Source organism: Pempheris klunzingeri, chromosome 10 (genome assembly GCF_042242105.1).
Source record: "Pempheris klunzingeri isolate RE-2024b chromosome 10, fPemKlu1.hap1, whole genome shotgun sequence".
Classification (NCBI taxonomy): Eukaryota; Metazoa; Chordata; class Actinopteri; order Acropomatiformes; family Pempheridae; genus Pempheris; species Pempheris klunzingeri.
The window spans coordinates 9,764,964-9,791,832 of NC_092021.1; the positions used below are offsets into that span (position 1 = coordinate 9,764,964).

At 39.3% G+C, this 26,869-nt stretch overlaps 1 protein-coding gene across 2 annotated transcripts in view; it reads left to right on the forward strand.

Annotated features, from left to right (window-relative positions):
• The window catches only part of ube2f (ubiquitin-conjugating enzyme E2F (putative)), a 40,445-nt gene that overhangs the window by 11,015 nt on the left and 2,561 nt on the right, over nucleotides 1-26,869 (forward strand). For both annotated transcript variants that reach the window (XM_070838678.1, XM_070838679.1), the window contains exons 5-9: nucleotides 4,585-4,652; nucleotides 7,829-7,899; nucleotides 8,935-8,992; nucleotides 15,052-15,084; nucleotides 16,449-16,511. In XM_070838678.1, the coding sequence (XP_070694779.1) occupies nucleotides 4,585-4,652; nucleotides 7,829-7,899; nucleotides 8,935-8,992; nucleotides 15,052-15,084; nucleotides 16,449-16,511 (293 nt within the window). The remainder of the gene's footprint in view (nucleotides 1-4,584; nucleotides 4,653-7,828; nucleotides 7,900-8,934; nucleotides 8,993-15,051; nucleotides 15,085-16,448; nucleotides 16,512-26,869) is intronic.

Genomic DNA, 26,869 nt, shown 5'->3' on the forward strand with positions numbered 1-26,869 from the left:
TTATCTCTTTCATGCTCAGATCACTTGGAATGTCTCTTTTGTTACTCTGTTTAGTTTAGTTTCCTTTTCCCATGCAGCAGTTCTGTGCTGTGACCCTGTGGCCCCAGACCCCTGTGTCTCTGAGGAATGGGGACAGCAGCAACACTGTGGGCTGAAAACGGTCTCACATCTCATTGTTTGGGTTATTAGAAATACAATAATGAAAGAAAATGTCATACAAATTGCATTGTCTTTGTGTTTCATATCTGTTCACTGTACCTGCTTGATTTGCATGTGGACAATTAATGTATTGTTGTGCACATTGTAAACCTTTTAAGAGTGGCCAATCTTTTAGGGACACAGTTTGTACTGAAAAATGTATACCAAAAATGCTAGTTTAATAAGTCCTTTGAACACACAATGAGTTATTTAAATCCACCACTGATGCTTTGTAGAAGGACCTTTTGCAGTAATCATATATTACAGTGTTTTTAAATGCATCTGCAACACCTTGGATGACTTTGTGTTTTTGCGAGTTGGCTCCAAAGTGGTGAAGTCTTCAGTTAACAGCTATTCCACACGTTGTCAGTGTGTGTCATGTCTGGGCTTGGCTCTGACTGCCCCTGTACTAGTTTGGCCTACTTTGGGATTGTGAACTCCCAATCTGGAGATGTTTCATGCTTCTATTCTCAAATCCTTTTATAAAATTCAGGGGCGCTTCCTTGTCATTGGTCCATTTGTAAGTGGACCTATTTGGAGCCGAGTCAGAAGCATTTGAATTTTGGCTGGCCAAATGAATGCTTGGCCTGCAGTACACAGGGCACTGCATGGGTTAAATACGCCATGCATTTGGGTTTTAGTTGTTATGCCAGTGTTAGAGCCTCCTGGTGCTTCTCCTGAAGCTATTACACAGATAAACTGGGTGAACAAAGGATTAGCTAACAACAGTGGTGAGAGGTGTTTTGGAGTAAACAACTGCAGCCAAAAAGAGGCTCGACAGATGGGTAATGAGCTCCATGGTTAATCAGTGATTAATACCACAGTAGAAGTACACGTCTCTTTCTTCTCCACTCCACCTGAATAAAAATTAAATATACAAGTGGGCAAATCTGTGCAAAAGCACAACAAATTAAAGAAAAGGGTAATAAAGGTCCTCTCCTGACCACTTATTTCAATGATCTTTGTCTTGTTTACCGCGAAAAACAGAATTGTCCTTGTCGCTGGTGTGTGTTTTTCAGATAAGCCTCTTACTATTGTGCGCGCAATTATGGATGTGTCTTTCAGAACTCTGTCAGAAACAATAGTTATCTGTCAACACCAATCCCTGCGTCTGTCACTCTTTCCTCCTACATGGGAAATCACAAGTGCGCTAATTAACCTGGGCATGATGTCAGGTAGGTACAGGTCTGTAAGCCCGTCCGGTCTCAACAGGTTCTCAGTATGCAGAGTTGATTCTGGCTGGGTTCGGACCACTTTAGTTTTAATATGCTGGGCTCTGGTTGGATATTTAACTTCTCTCCTTTCATTGTGCCAATATAAGTAGAGCATGCATAGGCCACCGTATGAAGTATTGTTGGGTCACGTAGCTTGGCTTTATTCCCCAGTGCATGTTAATACTTCTTTGTAAAGGACAGCCGGGACTACCATTTGTGAACGTGATTATCGATGGCAGTGGTAGTTATGTTTGAGGCAGGCTAGAATTAGTAGCGTGGAGAGAGAGAGAGAGCTTAAAGTGATATTGATGTCAGTCTCGGGCCAGTCAATGCATATCCAGATAACGATGCATATCACACATTTTCTGTAAATTCAACTCCGTTTGAGACTTAGTTCAAAGGAAAGAAACACCAAGTGATGCGTCTTGCAACTAATAAACAAGCTTAGCTCAGGTCTGGGAGCACTGTTACCTCCATAATCCAGCTGTGTGCTGCAGTTGGCTCCCAGGGAATGATGGTGTGCTGGTGGATTCATGGAGTGGAAGATGAAGCTATTGGAGAATAAAACTACAAATGGCTATTTGCGACACAACAAAATAAACGACAGAGCATAACATGAAATGATGGATGTTTTTCTATTGTCACACAATGTATATCAACATATTGCACAGCCCAGTTTTTCCGTCACGCGATTTTTCTTTGCTGCATTTGGTCCGAATTATGGATCCTGACAATGGCTGCATTTATATTTCAAGTAAAGCCTATGTTAAAAGGCGGTATGTGTGATTATAGGATAAATGTGAATGCTAATGAAATCTATCTCTCAAACATGGGAACTATCAAGGTAGCAAGTGATCTACAGAAGCAATAGATAATACACAATATAATTATGCTAAATCATTTGGTAACTGTTGTAACTTAATATGCATCAGCATATCACTGCAGGGATCTGTAACAGGCGTGTATTGTTTGTCTTTTCCTCCTGTGTGTGTTTAAGTGACACCATTCAACAATGCACAACAAATTCTCATCCCTCTACATACTGTTGAACACCTCCATATATCCAGATGTGAATAACAATGTATATTTTTGGACACATTTGTGGGTTACCTTCCATTAACCAACTAACTAACCAGCGTCTGTTGGCCTGTGTGTGTGTGTGTGTGCGTGTGAGCTCGGTGTCTTGTGACAGTAAAGACTGATTGTTCTTGTGCACTGTAGACTCTCATGAATTATTTATGACCTCTGACTGCAGCTCTTAGTCGGTAGATTTCTTTCAGTTTGTTGCTTTTTCTCCTTTTGTTACTCCGTCTTTCCCCTCTTGTATCCATCCATCCCTTGCTTTTGATGCTGTAGCTGTTCCTTTTTTCCTTCCTGACACTTCAAACTCTATCTCTTGATTTCACACAGCATTTCTCTCCTGCTTCTCATTTATAATACAGGAGAGACTGTTTGTGCGGTCTAATTAAATTGTTCCTCTGTCTTTGTTCCACTGAATGGAATCTGGTGAGGTGTAGATGGCCCTTTTACGAAGGCCTTATCTCAAATTGCTCACTGTTTGAGAAGGGGGAGAGCACGGTGATGGGGAGAGAGTTAGAGCAGGAGAGCTGCTTGTCTGCTCTAGAGAAAATCTTTCTAAAGAAAATACAAAAATAAATGTTATCTCTGATTTTTAAGTGTTATTGAGACCGTTTCATTGCAGCTTTGAAATACTTCTGTGATAATGTTTTGATAAACTTTGTAAGCTGTCAATGAAATTTTTTCCTCCCCATATAAGTGAATGAGATGGTTGAAAATACACTGCAGAGGTGTATATCAGTATTTTGTCAATGTACGAATGCTGAGCCAGGTATTTTTAGACAAAATGTGCAATTCTTGGTACTGACTGCTCAGTCAATTGAGCAGATACACATGTTCACTCACGCACACTGTTAGATCATTACAGGCCTTATTACCAAGTGTGTTTGTTTCCTCTCAATTTCTCTCGCTTTCCTTAGCACAATCAGAGGTTGCCAACAGTATCAGTGCACCTGAGTGAGCTCTAGCAAGGCGTGAGCTCCGTAGGAAGCTATTTCTCTCCGTCCAAATCTGACTCTCTCCTCCATGTTCTCCTTCTCTTCTGATCCCTGACAGTGCTGTAGCTGTTTCACGCCTGTCCTTTTCTGACCATGCAGCCGCATGAGAGCACAGCAGAAGTGTAAATGTTATCCGGTCTAATTAAAGACCCCTTTTACAGATCCTGTGTCGTGAGCAAGCCTTTGAATGGCATTAAAGGCTGCATTTTGAGAGGAATGAGGAGAGAGGGAGAGAGATAGATGGTGTGTGATTAGACATCTTGTGAAGGTAGATATCTAAGCGTGCATAATTGTAATCAGCCATTGGGGGAAGGAAAGGAAGAATTAAGCGAGTGTCATCTTTGACCTACAGAAAGCGGTCATACCGACTCACTACGCCTTTATTCCCCTGAGATAATCTCCTAGATTGAGAGTCAGTTCTTCAAACTGGTTCTCCCATTTACTCTCAAATACATGGCAGTGCACATTCTGGATTGATTACTTTATCTTATTGCTGTAATGTTGATTTCACAGTTGAAGAGATGGATTATTACTCTTCAAACTAGACCTCATGAATTGTATTTCATCCGCTCAACACGGCCGCTAATATTTTTACACATGGACTGTAGCTTCTATAAGCCCCAAACCTACACCTAGGGCTCTTTATTTTTGGTGTTTACTTTTCATAGAAGGAAATATGAGACTTTGCTGTTAACAGACGCACTTGTCCAAAACCTGTGCAACTTGTGGCGGCTTACCTGCAGTATTTTTGGATGTGTGGGAAAATGAAAACATACTAATGTGATAATGGACTGATCTACTCCCTTGGGTATTTTTGACTTAATATGGGTAACAAATGAAAATGCAAATTTAAATGAAAATCATAGGCTGTTTTCCTTAAATAATAGCTGTTAAAGATGGTGCTACTTAGGTTTTTTATCATTGCTGTGTGCATGCTACTTAATCCAGAAGGTCTTGATGATACCTCTCTAAACCCTCATTAGCAGTATATGATGATGACTGAGGGCTATCTTTTACGCAGGAAATTGTAAATTGATGTACGCTGCTTGCTTGTATGCAATACTGAAAACTCATGTCCTCTGTCTTTCTTCTTCCAGATGAGGGTTACTACCAAAGTGGAAGGTTTCAGTTTGAAATAGATGTCCCTGAAGCCTATAACATGGTGGTGAGTGATCCACTTATCTCTCATCTTTTGCTACAAAAAGTCATTTTATGTGTGTGTGTGTGTGTGCCTGTCTGTGTATGTAGTCAGCAGCTTCTTGTTTTGTCCAGTTGAAATTAGCCTTCTAGGTTTGTCAGTGGTAAACTACTGCTTGCATCAATTAAAACCGTGTTCATGACGGCACCAGTATCTCATTTCCTTAAAATCCATTAAAGATTCCTATAGGGACATCAAGGTACTCTGCTTAAACTTGGCAATCGTTTTTTTTTTTTTTCCTTTGGGTCAAAGGTCTGCAGTATACAGTAGTCCCTCGCTATAACGCGGTTCACCTTTCGCGGCCTCGCTGTTTTGCAGATTTTTTTAGTGCAATTTTGCATGCTTTTTTTTTTTTTACAGTGTCTGAACGCGCATTGTGTTCTGTGTCCTGATTGGCTAAGGGACTGTAGACCAATGTCAATCAATCTCCTCCGTGCCGTGTCTCTGTACAGTACAGAATGCGTTCGGCTTGCCAAATTTACATAAATGTTCAATCGCTAGCAGTGTGACTTTTAAGTGCTGCCTGTTTGCAAGACAAACAAGTCAAACAAGAGATAAATGTGAGAAAATGTTAATGCCTGTCTGAGAAAAGTGTATAAACTGTATGGTGAGGGGTTTTACAGCCTTAAAATATATAGAATAATTGTAAAAAATAAAGCTGACTACTTCGCGGATTTCACCTATTGCGGGTTATTTTTAGAACGTAACCCCCCAATAAACGAGGGACCACTGTACTGCGTCATTCTTTCTTCAACATCCTCTGCACATCTCTTTCTTTTTCTTTTCTTCCATCCATTGTTGATATACGCAGGCTTTATCTCACCATGTCAGTGTGTTTGAGTACGGGAGTATATGTGTGAATCTTTGTCTTTGTTTGTGTATCAATGCCATGTACACATGCTTTGTATCTTGGTCTTTTGTCTAAGCCTTACCGTGACACACACACACACACACACACACAGCCTTAGCATGCAGCAATCCTTGTCACTTTTATGATGCTTGCCACAGAATGTCATGATCATGAAATGTTGATTGATTTTACAAAGTAGGGCCTCATGGAGATCAAGTACAGAATTACACCTATGACAGATATTGGAGATGGTCAGTGTGACCAGACATAAAAGGTAAAGATTCTGAAGTGTTCCTCATCAGTATATTACCACTAATGAAGTCATGTTAAATCCATAATTGGGTTAAAGGTGTAGACAGAGGTTCTGGAGAAAGATTGTCGATATTTGAGCTCAGCAGCAAAACAAACGCATCCCTCACTTGTGTGCTCCTTATTGACCGTCTGGCCAGCTAGCTAAGGCTCATGGGTAACGTAAGTTTATACAAAATGAGGGGAAAAAGCACTGATCTCAGACCTGCTATTTTCCGATAGTGTGTTCATATTTTAACCAACAGATGTCACTGCTGCAGGTGAACTTTCCACTATGTCTATGTTCCCATCCAATCCGCCCCTCTGTAACTGTAGTTTGAAAACCATATTAGAAATGAATGTCTAAAAAATCCCTGATGCTTGCTTCAGGCCAGCGGGGGGTCAATTTACTTACATGTACTGCAAGTAAAATAAAATCTAGTCTGTGAGTGTTACTACTGCAGGCTTTTGAACGAGTTGAATGGAAAGTTAAATGTGGAGTTTGAACAAAATTGCACATTGCAGTAAAGACGCATTCGTTTATGAAGCTAATCAACGCAACCTTTTCTTCCATGCTGACCTGAGGTCTCTCATTATTACTTACTTGCACCTCACTTTCCTCCATCACTGCCACAGCTTGGATGTAATTAATAGAATCAAATACTTTTACATGACATGATTATAGTCATTTTAAAACCGCCTTTGTGACATTTACTAGTTAAGAGCAACTGCAACCTTTCTTTTCTTTTTCAAACTATTGCATTGTACAAAAAGTCATCAAAACATACAGCTCCATGACAGCCTCATCAGCTGAATAATAAAAACACCAGGTCGTTAGTCTATTACATTATTGTTAATGAGGAGAAGCCAGTGAAGGCTGAGTGTTTTGCCAGATTTGTGAAAACTAAAAAAACATATTTTAGACTTATTTTAAAGGTAAAGTCTTTTTTGAAACATGTAAGCTGGCTTTAAATTCTGAAACAAACTCTGAAACTAAGTTTTGGAAAAGCTGTGTTGGGGATAGTTGTCTTTTCCAATCTATCTAGACAAGGTTAAAACACAGTGAGACATGGAGCATATGCAGGCACAGAAGGGTCCATGTTGACCAGCAACAGCGAATAAACCATCTGTGGACACTGGCCTGAGTTTATCTTTTTTTACTCTTTACAATTGAAGAATCTCACAAACAGGCAAATAACCACAGAGCCAAATGCTGTAGCTTCTCTTTTTTAATGTCTTTGTTGCATTTTCTTGGCGTGTGCATCACGTGTTTCATGTGTGAACAAAAATAAGTAGGTATGAAATTGCATAAGCAAATAATTGAAAATATCAATGAACTGGTTTGGAGAGCATCATCAAAGAAAACTGTAGTCATGGAGATCCATCGAGAATCTTGCGTTGGTGTGGTGATTGTGAATATTTTTTTACTTTAAAAAGGGTTGTTTCCATAACTAGTTTTATACTGAAGCAGCTTATAAAACCACGAAGCATTGCAGTAGTAACTAGAAGGACAGACCTCCACCAAGGATGCTGTTACTACTACTTAGTTTTTCTGTAATCCTGCTGAAAATCAGACAAACGGCACCAAAAACATAACCTCCTCGGTGAGGTAAATATGATGTGTTGTTGTAGAAGTCTGTATTTGCACAGTTAGTTCGGTGTGCATCTTCTGCAAAGACTAACAATACCCAAATACTGATAAGTGGAAACATGCAAAATGTGATGTACGGTGTAGAGTTTCTTGTCTCAGCAGGCTAACAAAATACGGTACATGTTCTATATTTCCAAGCCACCATTTATCCATTTTCACTGCAGCCTTGAGCTAAATGCTAACATCAGCATGCCACCATACTCACAGTGACAGTGCTAACACGCTGATAGTTTGCAGAATATTTACCCAAAATTCTCCGACCAATCATCATTTAAATTTTGTTTGAAACAAGAAAATAACTGTCTCTCCCTCTCTCCCCTTTTTTTTTGCTTTTCCATCCATGTTAATGTACAGCCTCCTAAAGTGAGATGTCTGACCAGAATATGGCATCCTAACATCACAGAGAATGGAGAGATCTGTTTGAGGTAATGCTGTCTACACCTCCTTTAATCACTTGAATGTGTGTATTTTATTTTATGTTACAGCATTGTTCTTCCTGCAAATAGATCACTGGGCATCCACTCTCACACCCCATCTGAAATTTAATCGGCAAACCTTTAAACGATACAGCCATTCACTTTCTCGAAAATGTTGTAGTTTCTGGGCTGTATGAGGTATTTGTAGTAAGTGTCGGTGTATTACCTACCTATCACAGTCAGTGTCACCTACAGTAGTTGGTGGTCAGCACGCCTCCAGTTTGGAGAAGCAGGGAGGAATCCTTGCACAGATGCTAAGCAATGTATTGCTAAAATATGAAAACACATTTTAGCCACCTAAGAAACGCTCACCTAAAAAAATATGTATTATTTTAAGTGTACACTATATTTAGAACATTTTCACTGCTGAGGGAAGTGAAGTCATTCTCTCTTTCTCTTTGCTTGCTTGCTTACCAGTCTCCATTCACAGTAATTTCACCTTGCAGAAAACAGGCTACTCTACTGCTGCCTCAATCGGTTAGCTTGCTTGTGTAATTGTCTGACTTTGGCATTTTTAATGTATGTTTGGATCAGTTAACTGACTAACATGTCAGTTCATTGATCGATACAGCGGTAGATGAGCAGCTCCCATTTTCTGGGACATAAAATTACTGACTTTGTGAATGAAGTCTGCTGTCTTTGAAGCGAGCAAAGAGAGAGAGGGAGAATGTTGGAAATGGCTGTCTAATGGCAGTGTCAATTGGCGAAAATACTCTAAATATACTGTACACTTAAATTGATATCATTTTTTAGGTGGCTAAAGTATGTTTTTCCACTGCCACCTTCTAGAGCAGATCATTGCTTAACACCTGTGCCTGGGCTCTGGCCTGCTCCTCCAAACTGGGGGCACACCGAGCGCAATCTACTAAAAGTAACACACTGATTTTGGTTAAGCACCTCATACAACCCCACTTGAAATAATCCAAACTTCCTTTAACATAAAGTATTATAAATACTGTGTATTTCCTCTTTTTCTATATGCAGTTTATTGCGGGAACACTCTATTGATGGAACAGGCTGGGCCCCGACCAGAACATTAAAGGTAAAGAAATGACATTATTTGTGAGAATGAGTCTTCATATCAAAGGAAACGCTGCTCTCCAGTAGGAGTATTTTGGCTGCAGTACGGTTTTGCTCCATCCTCAGCGTGATGTTTAAAACCCACCGGGAGCGTTTCAGAAGCCTTTCAGACACCGAGCGTTTTTCCTGGCTGATGAGTTGATTTGCTGTTGATTTGGTCATTTCCCTGTGATTTTCATGCTTCTAACGTGTCCAAACAAGTTATGTTTCGTATTTTGTTTGTTTTAAATGTGTTTTAATGGTTTTAGCCTTGAGGGGAAGTGAGACGATCGCTTCTGTGGCACAAAGTATCGGTAAGTTCAGAGAGGCAGTGTACTTCCTGGGGCTTGTGTGTCACAGTATCCATCCTGTAGTGTTCAGTGGGTGAGGGCCTCAAGGAGAACGCTCACTGATGGCAATAAGTTTGCTTGGTAACGAGTTGCAATAAATTGTAAACACTGCGTCCCTGTTTCTATGGTTATCCAGTGCATGTCAAGATGGTTAGGTGTCTTATATCACATTTTAATAGACACCTTGCTGCAATCAGAATCAAGTATTCACTCAGACCATGGTATGAACAGCTGGTAATTTAGAACACAAAGGACCTGAGTGTGACACTTGTTGACACGAGGCCCTTGACATGAGGGCTTTTCCATATTCTGCCACGTTCACTTCCTTAAACTGACAAAACTGCAAGAAACACTGTTGAGGGCTGGAGAAGACACTGCTGAATCCTCTCAGGACACAATGAAAAATCTTTTTTTTGTGGAGTTATGTGAGATAAAAGTGCCGTGAGTACCTTGATTTCTTTTGCTTTACCTTTCACTCAGTTGTGCACTTTTTGCCAGCTCTTCAGATGCAGTCACTGAAGTTTAAAGCAAGGACACCCTCTGCTATCGCTATTCAAGATTTGACTAAGATTATGTTTGATGGCAAATACAGTGTGGAACTGAATCGAGTCGTATGGCGAAGCTCTGCCTTCCATGTTTAATTTAAACTCAGACACTCAGATCCAACCAGAAGTGTTTCTGTGCTTCTCTGCAGGGACCTAGGCTAGATCAACATTCCTCTCAATCATTGCACAAGTCTGCACTTATAAGTATGGAAATATGTAAATGTATGCATCTTGGGTGTAGTTAACTTTAGAAGTGGAGGGACAGAGACTTTTTTTCACAGGCATTGGATGGCCCTCCCACATCCAGTACCAGTTTTAGAAATTTTAGAAGGTCATCCAGTAAAGTCTCTTGGTACCTTCTGAGTTTCCTGCCAAGACTGCTTTTAAAGTTATTGTCAGGATATGTCTTATTCGTAAACTCTCCCTTTTTGTTTAGAAGAAGCTGTAATCTGCTATTCCTTCTTGCACAGAATGGCATACATTTTGTACATAATTGAAAGTTGTCCTGCTGCATAGCGTTGTTAGCTCAGCATTTAGCTAAATTTAGCTAAAAACAAATTGGTATAAAGTGGCATCCAGTGGTTGTTATAGCAGAAAATTGAATGATGACATGTCTTCATTTTTTTAAATAGTACACATAACTGTCAGCCTTTTAGATAAACTCAACCACAATTTTTAGCAAATGGAAATACTCAGAAAAATTTCATACACCCTCATTATAACGTCACATAAAAATTACAGCAAAAAATACAAAAGATAAAATGTGATGTGGTTTGTGTTGCCTGGTAGCTTATTCAGTTTTGATCAAATAAATATCAGAATTCTCAAAATACATGCATTTCTGTGTACAACGATGTGGTTAGCAGGATGCAAAGTAGCACACCTACACACACACACACACGCAATTTTGTGTATGCTAGATATATTTAGCTGATTGTAGTGACACAAATGAACTTCACTATATCCCATGGAGAAGGTGTCTCAATATTCCAAGGCTTCAAGAATCAGTGGCCAATCAGGACGTCTTTCAAGAATACAAAAATTCTTACATTATTTATTTTCAATTTCAATTTCAATTTATTTCGTATAGCCCAATATCACAACAGAGTTGTCTCACAGTGCTTTACAAAGTTCACTGAAATAAATAAGAAGTGTAAGCGAACAAGTAATCTAATAAAGAGTCCAGCAGTCGATGAGGCCAATGGATCAGTCCGAGGACAATATAATGTCCTTTCTTGTTGTTGACGACACAGCGGTCCAAGACTGTGAGATTCTTATCACACAAACGTGTGTTTAATAAATGACTTATTCAAACCACACATAGCATTTACAGTTAATGGTTTTATAGCATTAAGTTATCCAAAAGAAATGGTTATTTTTTCACTCAGTATTAATATGTATCACAGACTCCTCATGATGTTCAATCGTGATCTACAGCTGGTTAGAAAGAAATACATCTTTAGGATTTTGTGGCGAGTTCCAGCCTCACCTGCGTATTTCCCGACGAGCGAATGTCAATTTGTGATGCTTTACACATGAAATTTTAGTTCAGTTATGTTATGATCTGCTTGTAAAAAGTTATATCAGTATTGGTTTTTTTTCTGATGATACTTGTCAAGAAGGGGTTGTAATATTAGTTTAACCATTTCAATTGTTCTTGTTTGAGTTGTTCATTAAACACAGCAGAAACTTTGTATGTTTTGCCAAGACAATTAATTGGCAATGGGGATTGAATCATTTTTGATTCATATCCACAGCAGCAAATTCAAGCAGTCTGTGAAAGCACTGGATCAAAAAACATGCTCACAGCAGAGTCATGGCAAAGAGACGGGTTTCATTATGGCTGATGGCGAGATTGCTTCAACCCATTCAGAGCAGGCTACGATAAACTTTAACACTAGATATTCACACAACATGATACAAATGACAGCTAAGGGTTTGTTTCACACATAATGAACAATGTTAAAATGGAAAATTTCGTGTGGTATGAATGTTTGTGTGGCTGCTCATTCCCACAAAAATGATTTGCTTTTGCTGAGAACCACTTGTTTGCATTACATTCAAAACACTCTTGTGTGGTTTGCTGTTGAGGGTAGGATTATGATGGAAATGTGAGTTTACAAAGTAAAAAATGAAATTGAAATAAAAAATAGAAGCAGGAATAGGAAATATGTACTATAACAGCTGCTCGGTACAGTATACAGATAAGATAAGCCTTCTGTTGACTTGAAAACCACACATTTAGGTACTGATTTCCACCATGTAGAAACTCCCAAAGATGATTTCCACTATATTGTGCCAAAACTAATAGCAAAATAGAAAAGACATAATAATGAATCACCTGTCTTCATGGCACTCATACTTTCTATCTGTCTGTCTATCTACAATATCTAGATTTTTCTACTCTCTTCTGCCATTTATACACCCTTCATGCAATGTGGTGGTGGGTTGTGACAGGCATATAGATGCCATCTCATCAGCTGTTCACTGTCTGTAACCATAAACAGACATGCACACAACCCTGTATTTCATTTATCTTCTCCTGATTGCTTTCATGGGTGACTGCACTGTGTGTGTGTACACGTACACAGTTTCAAAAAGTTATTTTCCTCATTACACTCTACTGTCTTTTTCTGGTATTTGCTGTCTTTCACTGTGGTCTACCAATGGAGCTTCTTCAGTACATAACACAGATATATAAAGAAACAATATTCTCATATCATGTAAATGTAACAGCATTTTCACTGTTGTGTAAATGTGAAACATTATTCTGAAACACACACAAATCTTTGTTTTTTACAAGGTAGTCTGGTCTCAGTTGTTTATTCTGGGATTATTTCTTCCTAGATTCTTAAGAAATCACTACCAGGAAAGCAGCTTTGCATCCAGTATGAGTGCTAATCTTCATGTGTGTTTGTATAATAACCATAACCCTGTAAAGCTTGAACTATGACATAATTGCCAGAAAATTCAAATTTTTTTGAAACTGGAGTGTTTATTGAACCTTCTGACAAATGTGTATGTATATGTAATTCTTTGTATGTCTTCTTTGCATGTACAAAGAAGACATACAAAGAATTTGAATGTGTTGACTATGTTTCCGTTTTTTTTCCACTGCTCTCTTGCACTTACACATAATCAGACAAAAAGGGAGACAAGAGCAACAAAGTGAACACACATTAACTTGCACAAAAAACCCATTTATGGTCTATGCACAATGTAAATATGTGAATATGTATATAAGTATAGGTTAAAAACAAAAAGAGAGAGAGAGAGTGCAGTACCGAGGCTGCCATTCGTGGTGTCATCTTGGTCAACAGCGCAAAATCAGCAGGCTAAATCTGGAGCCTCAGTGCCCATAGAAGATATTACCGACTTTGATACTTACCAACCATATTTGATATGGGTTTTTTTTTCAATAAAAGTTTTTAGCAGCGAGGAAATCTATTTAGTGGTGTTGAGCCAGTGACTGTGAAGCCATGGCATGCAATCGTCAGGCACAGACTGACATTATCATATGTTTAGCCATACAGAGTTTACCTCTGAAGAAAATATATGGACTTCTAAAGATGTTGCTCATAGATAGTCTTGGTTTGACCATCCATTTCTGTCCCTGGTCTATGTCTTGACAGTTGGTGGACATATATTCCTGGCCCAAGCTGAAATGTGGTCTGTCAGTGTCTACTTAAATTTGGAATCAACGATTTTTACCCACAACACTTTGTCTCAAATTCAGCAAAGATTTGTCTCCTCGTGGTTAGCCAGCTGTCAGTTCAGTCTTTCCAGTGAAAAAAATGCACAGGACAGGGGTAGAAAGGGGGGGGGGGCAGTGTGAGCGAGACGGACAGCAAATTTGGCACCTTCTAATCATATGAATATGCTAACTACACTCTCTTTCCAGAATCTCTCATTCCACCTTTAAATGTGGATGTGGTCGTGTGTGAGAGTGGTTCATGTGTGTCAGCGGGTGCCACTGTGAGTGCACAACAATATGTGAGAAAAAGCAAGTACAAAAGCTGTGAGTCAGAAAGGATTAGTTAGTATGTTAGTTTTTGAGTGGGTGATGATGTCCCTCTTCACTGGTCACCACTTTTCTCTACTTCAGCGCCCACACACACACACACAGTCACTTAAAATATCCCTGCAGTAATGATAAATTCAGCACAATCTACATTTGCACAGCGTTGAACAAAGAAGTACAAACCTCTGGCTGCAGTGGGTGTAGCAGCATTTGCAGTGAATGTGGCGTCCCAAAAAGGGTGTACCACAACGTTTAGAACTTTAAGGACTTTAATAACGGGCTGGTTCTGATTATAGCATGTACCATGATATGTAAGAGACTGACATGGAGGAAGAGCAAAACAGTGTTCTCTTTTGTTGGTGTAGCTTAGAATTTTCTGCTATTTTTTTTATTTTTCCATTTGCTTTTATCACACAGTTGGCAAAACAAACAGTTTGCTAGTTGTTTACTTATCTAAACATTCAGGGTTGAAAGTGTCATTTCATTATGTAAATGGAATAAGTATGTGTGTGTGTGTGGAATGAGCAAAAGATAAATGAGGATTAACTAAAAGCAAAGCATTGAGCAAAGCAACTTAAAATTGTGAATCAGTGGACCAACTAACAGTTGTTTGCAGCACCTCGAGGTGAAATAAAGCTACTCTGTGGTCTTTTGTGGCTTTGTCCACTACTCGGAGATATTCTCACCCCGTCATTGCTGTTCTTTGTTAGATTTAATTTCAGCAGAAAGTGGAGGACAATAAGTTGTAAGCTACAGTGATAAAAAGCAAATATAATGCTGCCTTTGTTCTTACATACACAAAGCTCTGCAGCCTCTACTGCTGCCACACACACTGTAGAGTCATATTCTGCATGTCACAGTGGTTCATCAAAGAGCCCTATGGTCCGTCCTGAAAGGAGATTCAGGTAGTTAATGATTATAAACTTGATCTTGAACTCACATATTTTGTTGTATTGCTACTGCTGCTGCTTTGTCCCAAGGGAAATGTTGGGAGATTGCACAGTCAATGCAAAATTGGTAATAGTTATAGATTAGCTTGCTCCCCTGTGTGTTTTCAAATGTATATTCAAAGTGTGGTACAATTTGACTATTAAATCATTAATGTATTTGAATTTGTGTTTTCTAGGACGTGGTCTGGGGATTGAACTCCTTGTTTACTGTAAGTTTTGTTTGTTTTTACTGTATTTCTTTTTTTTTTTAAATTCTTTTTCTTCCTAAAAATACATTTCTGTTTGTCATTATAGTAACTGGGTAAATGAGCAGCACATAAATAGACTGCACGTTGTGTAGATTTTAGAAAGAATTAATGGTAAGCATACTTGAATGCACCTTTTTTTTTTTTTTAAATTAGGAAAGCTGTGACCATATATCTCCTGCCTTTAACAGAAATGATAAAGACATGATTGAGCTCAGTCATTTGCGTACTGTATGTAGGTTACACCAATGACATCAGCCCAAACTCAGATCAGATTAACTAAGGCCCTTGTTTATCTTTCTCAACAGCTGTAATGAAACCAAATTTTGTCTCTGGGGAAATTATATTTGTCATCATGAAGAACACTTTGAGATAATAAGGAAATAAAAAAAGAGAAAGAAAATTTAATTTCACATTATCTTTTGGAAATGTATCCCCCGCTGCTTCTGGATGTTCCCTTGTGCCAAATCTTGTATGGATACTCAAAACTGGACAGTAACTCATTAAGAGTTCTGCAGAAAATGAAGAAAACTCTTGACTAATCAGGTTTCGAGTTATTTTGGGGAATAAGAAGAATATTAAAAAAAAAAAGAAGGAAAAAAAGGATTTGATTCTGTGAATATGAATGCAGACCAGCTTTTCAATAACAAATGTATGGAGTATCTGTTAAATTAGACTATAAAATACAGGCTTCTAAAAGATTATTTGAACATTTTGGATTCCAAAGCAAGCAGCATGTAAGCAGCTGAAAGTAATCGCAGTATTTAGTTTAGTACAAAATGTGCATACTTCATCAATTACATATGGAAAGTATCCACCCATACCCTGAGGTCAGCACTGTGTCTATGATGATAATGGTGACGGTAATCTGCACTGTTGCCTGGTCATGCCCTAAATCTTACCTCTTAATCAGGAAACAACCTCTCAGGCCATCCTCCTTTTTATCTCTCTAATAACACTCTGCTTTTTGCCTCACATGTTGTGCGTGGTGTCTCTAAGGTAACAGCATAATTGAGCTGATTTGTTTGTCGCAGTTGCAAACTCCAAGGTGACATTGCAGACACCAGTTAGTACTGAAGTGGGCATTATCTCCCTCAGCAACTTTTTTTTTTCTACATTTAGTATTGGGAAGTAAAGTTTTACTCACAGATGGAAGTCTTGAACCCTGAAAATTTCTCTAAGATAACACAACCTTTGAGATCATCTGGCCGTGATCAATCACTTGTGCACCTTGACTCATTTTCTCACAGTTCTTCAATTTTGCTGTTTTGGCCTTTTCATTCAGTGTCGTTTTCTTTGTGTCCTCTCTCCTTTTGACTCTGCTCCAGGACCTGTTGAACTTCGACGACCCGTTGAACATCGATGCAGCAGAACATCATCTGAGAGACAAGGTGAGGATTTACTGCTTAAGTCCAAAACGATCAGTGGCGCATTCAGGGTGATTCTCACCAAATCATTAATTCTGTTTTATCATCAGACAAAGATTCAGTGCAAACTTTAGTCACTGAGATGCAGATGAATCACCTGTGAATCCATGGATCTGCCCGGGCTCTGTCATGACCCTGTCATGGCCCAGCCGGCAATTCTAGGCTGCTGCAGTTGTTTACAGACAAGAAGTACAGCTGCCGCAGACATGACTCTTTCTGCTGCAGCTTTCAGTGACCTCCTGTGCACACTACTTGCTTTTGCAGGTAGAATCATGTGATAATCAGTTAAGGGTGCTTTAATCTGGTATAGTGGGCTGAAGACAAAGAGCACACTGCAGCATTTCCGAGCTGAGAATGGCTGTGACCTTGTATTTAAAAGCTGTGTGCATGGGTTAGGCGCACACGGGGTTTTTAAAATACAGGACTTAGACAGCGAGCTCCAAAATTTGTAAGTCAAATCAGCACCTTAAACCGGAGCTCTGAATTCCCATGGACATCACCACTCTTTCCTTGGTAATGTGTATATTGTGTGTGAGTGATTACGTATGTATGTGCCCACATTTGCATGCTGGCGCTTATGAGTTTGTGTGTGTGTGTGTTTTAATTAACTAGTTATACTGTTTCTTTATTAGTTAACAAGGCTTTGCCACCCAGTCTTTTTTGCATACACGATGATAGACTTTAGGCTGGCGTGGGAGCAGTTGAAGGCCAGCCCTCCTCTCAGAAAAACAGTTATTAATGATGTTTCTAAAAGATGGGTACACTGGCAAATTGATTTTTAACATATTCCGGTATTCCTATCTGCCCTCACTTTCCTACTCCCATTCATTTCTATCTATTCATTTCGTTCTTTTCAATTCTCTTCAATTCAGCTCTTCATCAGTACAACAAGCAGTGTCAAAAAGTGTTTAGAAACCGATGCTCTCAGTGTTTTGCTTACAGTAATTGCTTTCCTGGAATGCCAGCTGAAATACTGTAACTCTGCAGGGAGCCTGCTGACCAGGGAAATAGTTGTTAGTTGAAGCTGTGTTGAGGTGAGCTGAAAGCATTTTAAAGTACAATATTTGACCTTTGGCACTTTGCACATACCCTTTCCCATGATGCACTGGGGTGCAGCAAGTCTGCGTTAATGGGCGGCGCGTGACCCCCAATAGATGTGAAAGTGTGTTTGTGAGAAGGAGAGAGAGACATGATTGCTGGTTGTGGCAGTGCTTATGATTGTTTAGATGAATCAAGTGTCCCAAGTGTAGGATGAGGGTGTTGGAAGCCCTTCATGCATTTTCAATACCAGTATTGATACCTTGACTTTGATACCTTTTTTATACCAATTTTATAAAATCAATTTGAACAAAAATACTACTTTAGTAATATGTAATATTTAATTAAAAAAAATGAAGAATGAAATTATCAGAAAGCATCCAAAGGCAGCAGGGCAGGTACTACACTGAGCATCCGCTGCTGCTACTGTACGGAACACAGTATCCAAACAAAACTACAGGTGGAAATGAATATGTTGTACCTAAGATTACTAAACCTGAGTCTTCTCAATACTTTATTCAAGATCTAATCAATAGTACTTTATTTCCAGTTTTAGAAAGTTCAGTTATTCTGTAAATGAACAGAGGACATGTTGTAAAAGCATTGTTTTTACTATGCATCAAGTATTATGAAGATACATTTTCTAGATGTTTTGGTGCTACTTCACTGTGCTGTGGTGATTCTCCAGAGTCACAACAACTGAAAACACAAAGTCATCCAACCATGACCCACTCCCACTGAGTCACAGCCCGCTGTAATCAACTTCAACAGCAAGTGGGTGGAGCTGTGGGAGTGTGTGCGTGTTGGCACACCTCACACGTATGCTTGTGTATGTAGTGTAGTGTGTGTTTGTGTGTGTTGAGGTTGTTTGAAGTGGAGCTCCTACTGTGGCTGCTCTCTGAATACATTTGCTGGTTAAAGTGGCTGAAAGGAACTATCCTCGTGGGCAATTTTGTGTGTGTGCATGTGTGCGTAGTCAATTGGTGACTGTTGTATTGCCCCTTTGTTAGTTATGAGTGGGTTTGTGTGTCCGTACAGACACCTGTGTTGCAATTACCTTTAGTAAGGATGTCACTAAAATGGAAAAGGATAACCAGCTTGAAAGAATCTGCAGCTCAAGCGTGAGCTGTGTTTTCATGTGCATGAATATTTGTGTAATACTAAATTCAATAGTCTATTTTTAGTACCCCTTGATGTCTCAAACACCTTACATAAGGAAACATGACATTGCAAACTGTCGGGCTGAAATCAGAGTACATCCTCTGACTGATGTTCAGGGATTGTTTCAAAGAAGGTTTATGAAGACTGCTGATTAACACAGCTTTGAAAGGCCTACATCCTGTGACATTTTGAAAACCTCTGGAGATTTTTTTAACCTATAAATACTAATTACACCTCTCCTTAGCATTAAAGGAGTGTGTGAAAGGTATTGATCTGCAAATTATGTTTTAACATGTGTGTTGTCTGGGTTTCTGCACAAAGAACGTGTCTTAAGCTTTCTGAACACATTTTGCTTTCACTTACGTTGGCTTTACAATGGGAAGTAGTGTTGAAGAACTCTTGTGCTTCAGATCTTTTGCAATTAAGAAATAGATAAGAAGATAAACCCCACCCAGTGTAGTAAAATCCCATTCAAACACCACTAATAATTAGGAATGTGCATTTAAGCTAAAATACTATTCTATAGTCACTGTGAACTATTTGAAGATTATGCCTTTTTAATCCCATCATTGATATGAGGGAGTGCAAAAAGAATCAAAAATGACAATAATCAACTGATTAGATATATATGGAGGATCAGCCCTGCTGCAAGCCAGAGGAGAAGCCAAGTGTAATATTTAAAATTTTGCATGCTAACAAAGTGAAGCTATGAGACGTGTTTTGTTTTAGGCTGCAAATTTCCAAAAGTAAAGAGTAAACTTTCATTTATTACTTAAAAAATCTAAGAGAAATGGGTACAGTTTATTTGCAAAAATTGAAATGTCTCTGTCAAAGTGTCATAGAAAACCAGGGTTTGCAGTAGCCATGTTCCATTATTGTGAAAAATTAACACTGGTGGATTTTGCTACAAAACTTACGGTGAAGCTGTGCCATCATTTATACAGGAGACACAGCGAGTACAAGGCAAAGAGGACGTTTTTAGCAGAGTTTATTTTTCTTTTGTTTTAGTCGTTGACTGTTGGTCAGAGATTCTGGTGGAAAATTCAATGACCCGGAAAAATTGAGGTCAAATATCTATGTTCATTGAGCTTAAAAACAATGGATGAGCAGACTGTATAAAGAGTGACATTATCAAGGTATCTAGATGTCTAGGCTAATTTATTCTTATTAAAAATAGTCCCATCACAGAGCCCTAGGGTTGTGTGTGTGTGAGTCACAGGCAAATGAAGAAAGTGAGCTTTCATTCTGGGATTCCCTTTTGGGACCCAAAATAGCACCTTTTCCCTGATGTTGTGTAACATGGTTAAGTTGCCATCTACAGATTACAGTACGCAATGATATGAATTAAGTTACTACCAGCTGGTACTGGTTGAATAAATAAAATGAAATGAAATACATTTCTGTGTAGGGGCCTCACACACCTGCCTTAAAAAAATACTGGCCTTTTTTATGCTTGACACACCATACGTCTTATAACCAGTTTTATTGATTATAGTGGAAGTGTGGAGTTGCAGCAGCTGCTCCTTGAACATCCTCATACATTGCATGTTCAGTCTAGCCTGTGTGTTAGACTCCCTTATTCCCAGATGAAATAACAGAATAGAATTGAAAATGAACTAATGAATACATTTAATCATGGCGTGATGCTGCCAGTGCAAGATTGAAATAGTTTCCGTTCTCTATAGGCCCTTTAATGTGCACAGGAGGGAGAGGATAATCAGTGTCATACATTTTGAATAAGGAACAAGAAGGAAATGCTATTTTTTACCAAGGTATTTGAACTTATTTTGCAGAAAAACATTTAAACATTTAAAACATGACTGGAAAGGATCTTTAACACTGTGCTACATTGTTGAGAAATACTAAGCTGTAATAATGAACTTTTAAAATATAAATTTTACATACACACGCATGGGGCAAAAAGCAGTAATGGTTCTGAATGTGTCGGAAAAACCAGCAACGTAACATTTTGTTGATTTATTTCAACACATCACACTAGTTGTAACATCAACGCGTGAACTTGGAATGAGCCTTTAAAATATAACTTTTACAAGCACACGCATGACGTGAACCGCTGTGGTCCCGGTACACTTCCTTTGTCTCTTGTTTCAAATTAAAAGCTTGATAGTGTTTCATACATGGTTCAGCTATATACAATAGGTTTTGATCTCATTTTGGCAAGACGCCGGTCTGGAATACAATTTGTGACCAACTGACCAATGAAAACTTCAAATGTCAAACTATAAGGGGCGGCCCGACATCAGTCATCTACAGTACATCACAATACTGTATGTGTTACTCAATACTGAAAACATAGCCCTTAAATATTCCAAAGATTAGGATATATCATGTATTGTATCGTAAACAATATCTTAGATATATATTGCACTGTAGTTCTGGATATATTTAGTTGTATAAACAGCAGAGACAGAAACGGTGTGAACAGAAGTGCATCAACTCTTTCTTTAACCTTTAACACACAATCCAGCAGCATGAACACATGTGCCATTATTTAAATGTCAAATGTCTATTAAATGCCAAAAGGCTGCACTGCCAGGAAGCAGAAGTGTTCAGAATTCTGCAGTACAACACACATACCTCATTGTTTCAACAGAAAATAAAAAAGATCAGTGCCACTGTATCTGAAGCATATTGAGATGTTCGCAGTACACTATAATCTGATATTGACAACTATTAAAGCAGAGAGAGTTAAAGAGTGGGACCTTGCTGGGTCTGTGAGCGGTTAAGCTCCGGAGTTCATGCATCCCATCACCATCTACGCCCTCTACATGCTAAATTCTGTATATCTTTCACGCTTACATGCTCACGCTCTTGCTTCCTTAGGTATCTCTAGTGGCTAAGCCTCTTCAATCAATAGTCAATCATGTCAAGCACATACACTCACACAACACACTCTGTTACTGCCTCCTGATCTGGCCTCTGTCCCTGTTATTAGCTTTCTGTCCATGAGCAGTGATTGCTGTAGCCCTATAGAGTCTCATTAAAGAGGAAAAGGAGACCCAAAGGTTGCTTCTGAGTCAGATCCTGATTATGTGGGTCACTGTTGTTGTCACAGTGAATTTTTTGCAGTTCTTTTCAGTTGGGCTTGAGCAGATGTTTTAGATGTACGGAAGTATGTCTCCAAATATAGTTGAGTGCTTATTATGGCCCACCCAGTCCATCCAGCTCTGTACCTAGTTTTTTACAAGGAGCAACATAAGACAGTAATAAAAATGCAAAACCAATCTGTGCGAGGATGGATGGATGGATGATGATGATTGAATCTTTCACTGTTACATATACGTCTTGCAATGATGTCAAAACCGTCAAATAGCATGACAAACAAAAAAGGACAAAATAATTGTCCTTTAATGTCACAGCTAGTACGTTCAACTTATACTGTAAATAATACGGTCCAATGTAGCTCCAGTCACATCATTATGCTGTGTACCTTTTCTGGCAGTTCACTGTCAACAGTGAGGTACACAGAACAGTCTGGCTCTCAGGTTTGAGAACATGATAGCAGCTGCCCAACTTTTGTGTTCGGGACGGAGTTGCTAATATTAACTAATATTGAGTCTTAAATTAAGTTTCTTTTTATTATTTTAAGTAATTTGTCTTGTGTTGCTGTTGCTCAGTAAACCTGCCATCAGTATTCTACAAAGGAGTTTAGTTTACATGACACGGGTTCCTAATTATTTGGTCTCATCAATTATTCCATGAATAATTCAAGGAACTCCCTCTTTAGTTTCTTCGTCTTTAGTGCTAGAGTTAATGACCAGAAAGTAACTATGTGGCATGTGCAACCAAATCACATTATTCAACTTTAAGTGTGGAGAGCTTTGACATCTGCTGCAGACCCAGTGGACTTCACTGGAGTTCACACAGATTAGCCCCACACCAGTGTCAGATGTGTGGACCACACTCGGGCGTGACAGGGCTTCTACATTTTTTCTAAACTCACAGAATTCTGAGCCAAGACTCAGTCAGCCAAGTGTGAAAACACCCAGGACTGCTGATGGTCTCATAGCCTCCACACCTCTGCATCCCTTGTCATTTCTCTTCACTATTCCTTTTCTTCGTATTCTCACCTCTCTTCACCGCTTTATCTTTCCCCTCCCAATCTGTTTACCTAATACATCCTTGGGCTTTCCATTGCTTAGAATTCAACTTTAAGCAGATTTTAAAGTAACAGTTTGTACCCACAGGGTTTAATTTGCATCCCCTTCCCTCTGATGGTGCTACATATTTAGAGTACCTGTGCAGACCGCTCGAGGAGAGGAGAGTTAATTGCCTTCTGCGGCTGAAATGGAGCCAAAAAAATGAAAGCTTTAGCCTCACAAAGTTTTAATCGACTGCAGAGTTTACTTGGAGTCTCCAAACTAATGAATGGCAAAGTAATTTGCAGTCTCAGCCAGTTTCCTGCTGTACTAGAGAGAGGAGGGACAAAATAAGAAACAGTTCGATTTATCAAGTTAATTTGTGTGAGATGGCATTAAAAGGGTTGTTACAGTCGTCCTTCACAATGTGTCATACCTTGATTTTATAGTATTTTTCAAAGGCGTTTGATTTTCGAGAAATGCATATAAGATGCAATTCTGTGCAGGACACCTTAATTGGGGCTAGTATAAACACACTTTACTTTGTATGTTCTCTGTCACTGTGTTTGCTCTGCCCTTCAAGTCGATGTGAGGTGGCTTAATTGGGGCAAGCTTAAGTGCCACATTTTTTAAGACACAGCCGGCTGTGCTTGTATAACTTCACTCCCTCTCTCTTTTTTCTTCTACTCACAAAAGCTTACAGAACTGCTGGGGAGACAAAAGATGCCAGACAGAAAGGCAGATGGACAAGCAGTGACATACGGACCACTATAGCATATTAACAACCAGTGTACGTTTTACGCAGAATAACTTGAGAATGGACTAAATGTGGTATTCCATTGAGAGGGGGCATGTTTCTGCATAACTGTTTCAGCTTTTTTTCCAAATGAAAAAAGTGATTATCACCTGTAGGCACAAAGGTTCTGGTTCCTCAATAAATGTATGTATGTATACATATATATTATTTTACCTTGCTACGTTGCACAGTGCTCACGGCTTTGAGCTTTGACACCTCGCCTCAAAGTTTAGAAGGTTATTGAATTATTGGAACTCTGACCATTCAAACTGCATCAAAGCAGATTATTAGAAGCCTAAACGTGAAGAGAGCATTTCTGAGCCTTCACCGGTCTAATCTGATTTAAAGCAGTATTCTACCATTTTCTGAAGAAGTTGTCTTTTCATTTGTTAAGCCAATCCTTTTTATACATAGTGCCACTGTACCTAAATAGTTTGTGTGCTTTCAGATACCCATACAGTTTATCCACTACTTTGTGCTGGACATTGCGTTCACTGGCATTAAAGTAGGGCCCGGAGAGAGAGAGCCCTCAGCAGTAATAGGGCCGATACATCATCCCTCTATGGACAGATACTCAAACTGCTGTCATCGCCACTGACGTTTTTGTCACTGGCAGCTTTTCAGTATTCCTGTTTGTCGACACACACACACACACACACACACACAGCATGCCCCTTTTTCTCCATCTCTCTCTCTCTCTCTCTCTCTCTCTCTCTCTCTCTCTGTTTCTCTCCCTTGTGTTTTTTATCATGTTCTGTGTCTCTTGCTCATACACAGAATGTGTGTGTGACCAACTAGCAGCTGGAGCTGTGGCATAAATCACTGCACCGATGTCAGAGTGGGACATATGTGAAATTTCATGTTGGACATCAGGACTCAGGGAGCATGACTGCATTTAATGGCCTAGACCTCTGTGCTGATGGATGGGTGATAGGAGTGACAAGTGAAAAAAAAAAAAAAAAAAACAGAAAGGCGGAGCAGAAGGAATGGTGGGCAGAGGAAGGGAGGTTGCAAAGCAAAGATAGTATGAAATCCCTCTGGAGTGCATGCAGCATACAATTAATTTAGCCACAAATAAATGGGTTACATTTTCTACTATATTTTTAGTGAAGTGAAAAGTAGGTTGAGATGTGGGAAGCAGCTTAACAATTAAGGATGGTAAGCCATACAGCCCAAGTACATGCTGGCTGGAGGGACTTCATGGTGCCCTGGAAAAAAATATTATGAACTGAACTGAAATTACATTTATGTAAAAACCATTATGTAAAACTTTGTTGTTTCTTCTTTGAAGGCTTCTTGGACAAACTGCTTGAACTGCTGTTTAGACCTGCATTCAGATGTTGTATGACTTGCTTTACAAATCTTTGCATGGAAGTCCTAATACATACCTAATATACCTAATACAATTGTTTACATGACAATGTGTCCTTTGGGGTTTCCGAGGCAATTTGCCAATCCCTGTCCCATCTCCATCATTATTGATCCCAGTGAAGAATGTCCCCTTAGCCATGATAGTGTGCAACCAGTGTTCAAAATTAACTTTTTAATTCATTGGCCAATGGGACTGGTAAATGGAACAAAAAGTCCACCAGCCAAACATATTTTTTACCAGCCAAAATAATACATTGCCTTTTTGTATCACACATGCATTTGTTTCAGTACATTTCATATATACAATAAGGTATTGTGTTGAATACAATCCTAAAGAAGAGGCCACAGCTAAATTTGAGGCAAAATTATGAAACTTGTGTGATCCATGGAAATTATATTACTGCAGGATAAACAATATGAGAAACATTATGAAGGATATTTAAACCTGCAACAAGCTCAGCTGCTGCTGATTCAAAACCGCAAAACTAAAAAGAAAAAAAGACAAACAGGCTTAACATGTCAGCCTACTGGCTGACTACCACTCTGGTGTTTCACTCAACATGTTACTAATGATGCATCATGTTTCATATAGTTTCGATGTCCATCCTCCCGTCTGTCCTTATGTAGTTTTATCTACTTTCCTCCATCGTGGACCAGTTGCTGCTCTGTGTGCACAAGAAGACACACTGAGCCCTGAAGCAGCGCAGCCAGATCGCAGTCAAATCCGCCCCATGTCCCGCATCAGACATGGTCATGTTGTGGCCAGGCTCCGGTGGCATAAGGGTGGTATAACACACGGCTGTGTTGAATACTCGATTGGTCAATCAAGGCATTCTATGCTCTATTATTTCAGTATAGCAGACCGTTGCCATGGATGCAGTTCTGATAGCACTTTCAAATCAATAAAATTGTTTTAAATAGGTATTTCGTGTCAAATTGTTAATGTCTTTAGTGCGAGGCTGTGTAATAAGCCGGATAATGTACAGCGAGTGGCAGTCAAAACAAACCGCAACAGAGTGATGCAGGGTAAATCATCCAGAAGGGGTTCATTTGGCAGTAATGACCGGCTCACTGTGCACTATCCCTTATGTACATCGCAGGTGGGTGCATTTGAGAAAATCACGACCAATTACACAAATTCACTTCTTTCATCACGTGTAACTGCAGGGCTCTCACCACCAGGACACAGTCAGAATCTTGTGGAGAGTTTTCCTCTGATGTGGCGAACAGCCCTCTGAGATTTAGTCCCGGAACAGAAAGTCTACCAGCATTTGGCATTTGGCACTTGACGGGTGCTAATTTTGTACACCGTGTAACAGATTAACAATAACTGTCTCTAATTTATATGATTTGAACTGTCAAAGTTAAATGTGACACAATTTACAAACAACTGTTGATTTGCTGAGTGGTTCAGTCTGCACCACCCAACCCAACTGCTCCACCTTGCCTCTGCTAATATTGGCCAACTCCCCCTCTAATTGCAGTGCTAATGCACTTTCTAGTATAGACAGAATAAAGGAAATCCTCTCAGCACAAATTAATAGCGGTCTGCCGCTTTTGACCAAATACATATTGTGTATACACTGAATTCTCCCAGATGTATTAAAGAATACTGAAATATAACGTAGACATTAGCAAGCCAAGTTAAATCAACAAAGTGTCTCAAAGACCGCCCTCGTGATTGATGAGATATGCAGTGAAAGCTTGAAATGATCGACGGAGCCAAGGAAACTAAAGAGTGTTGTCATGGGAGGAAGGAGGGTAGAGACACACAGAGCACGATAGGGTTAGATGTTACCAGAAGGGATGGGTGAAGGGAGCAACAGAGGAGGCGTACAGGAGGGAGGGAGGGATGG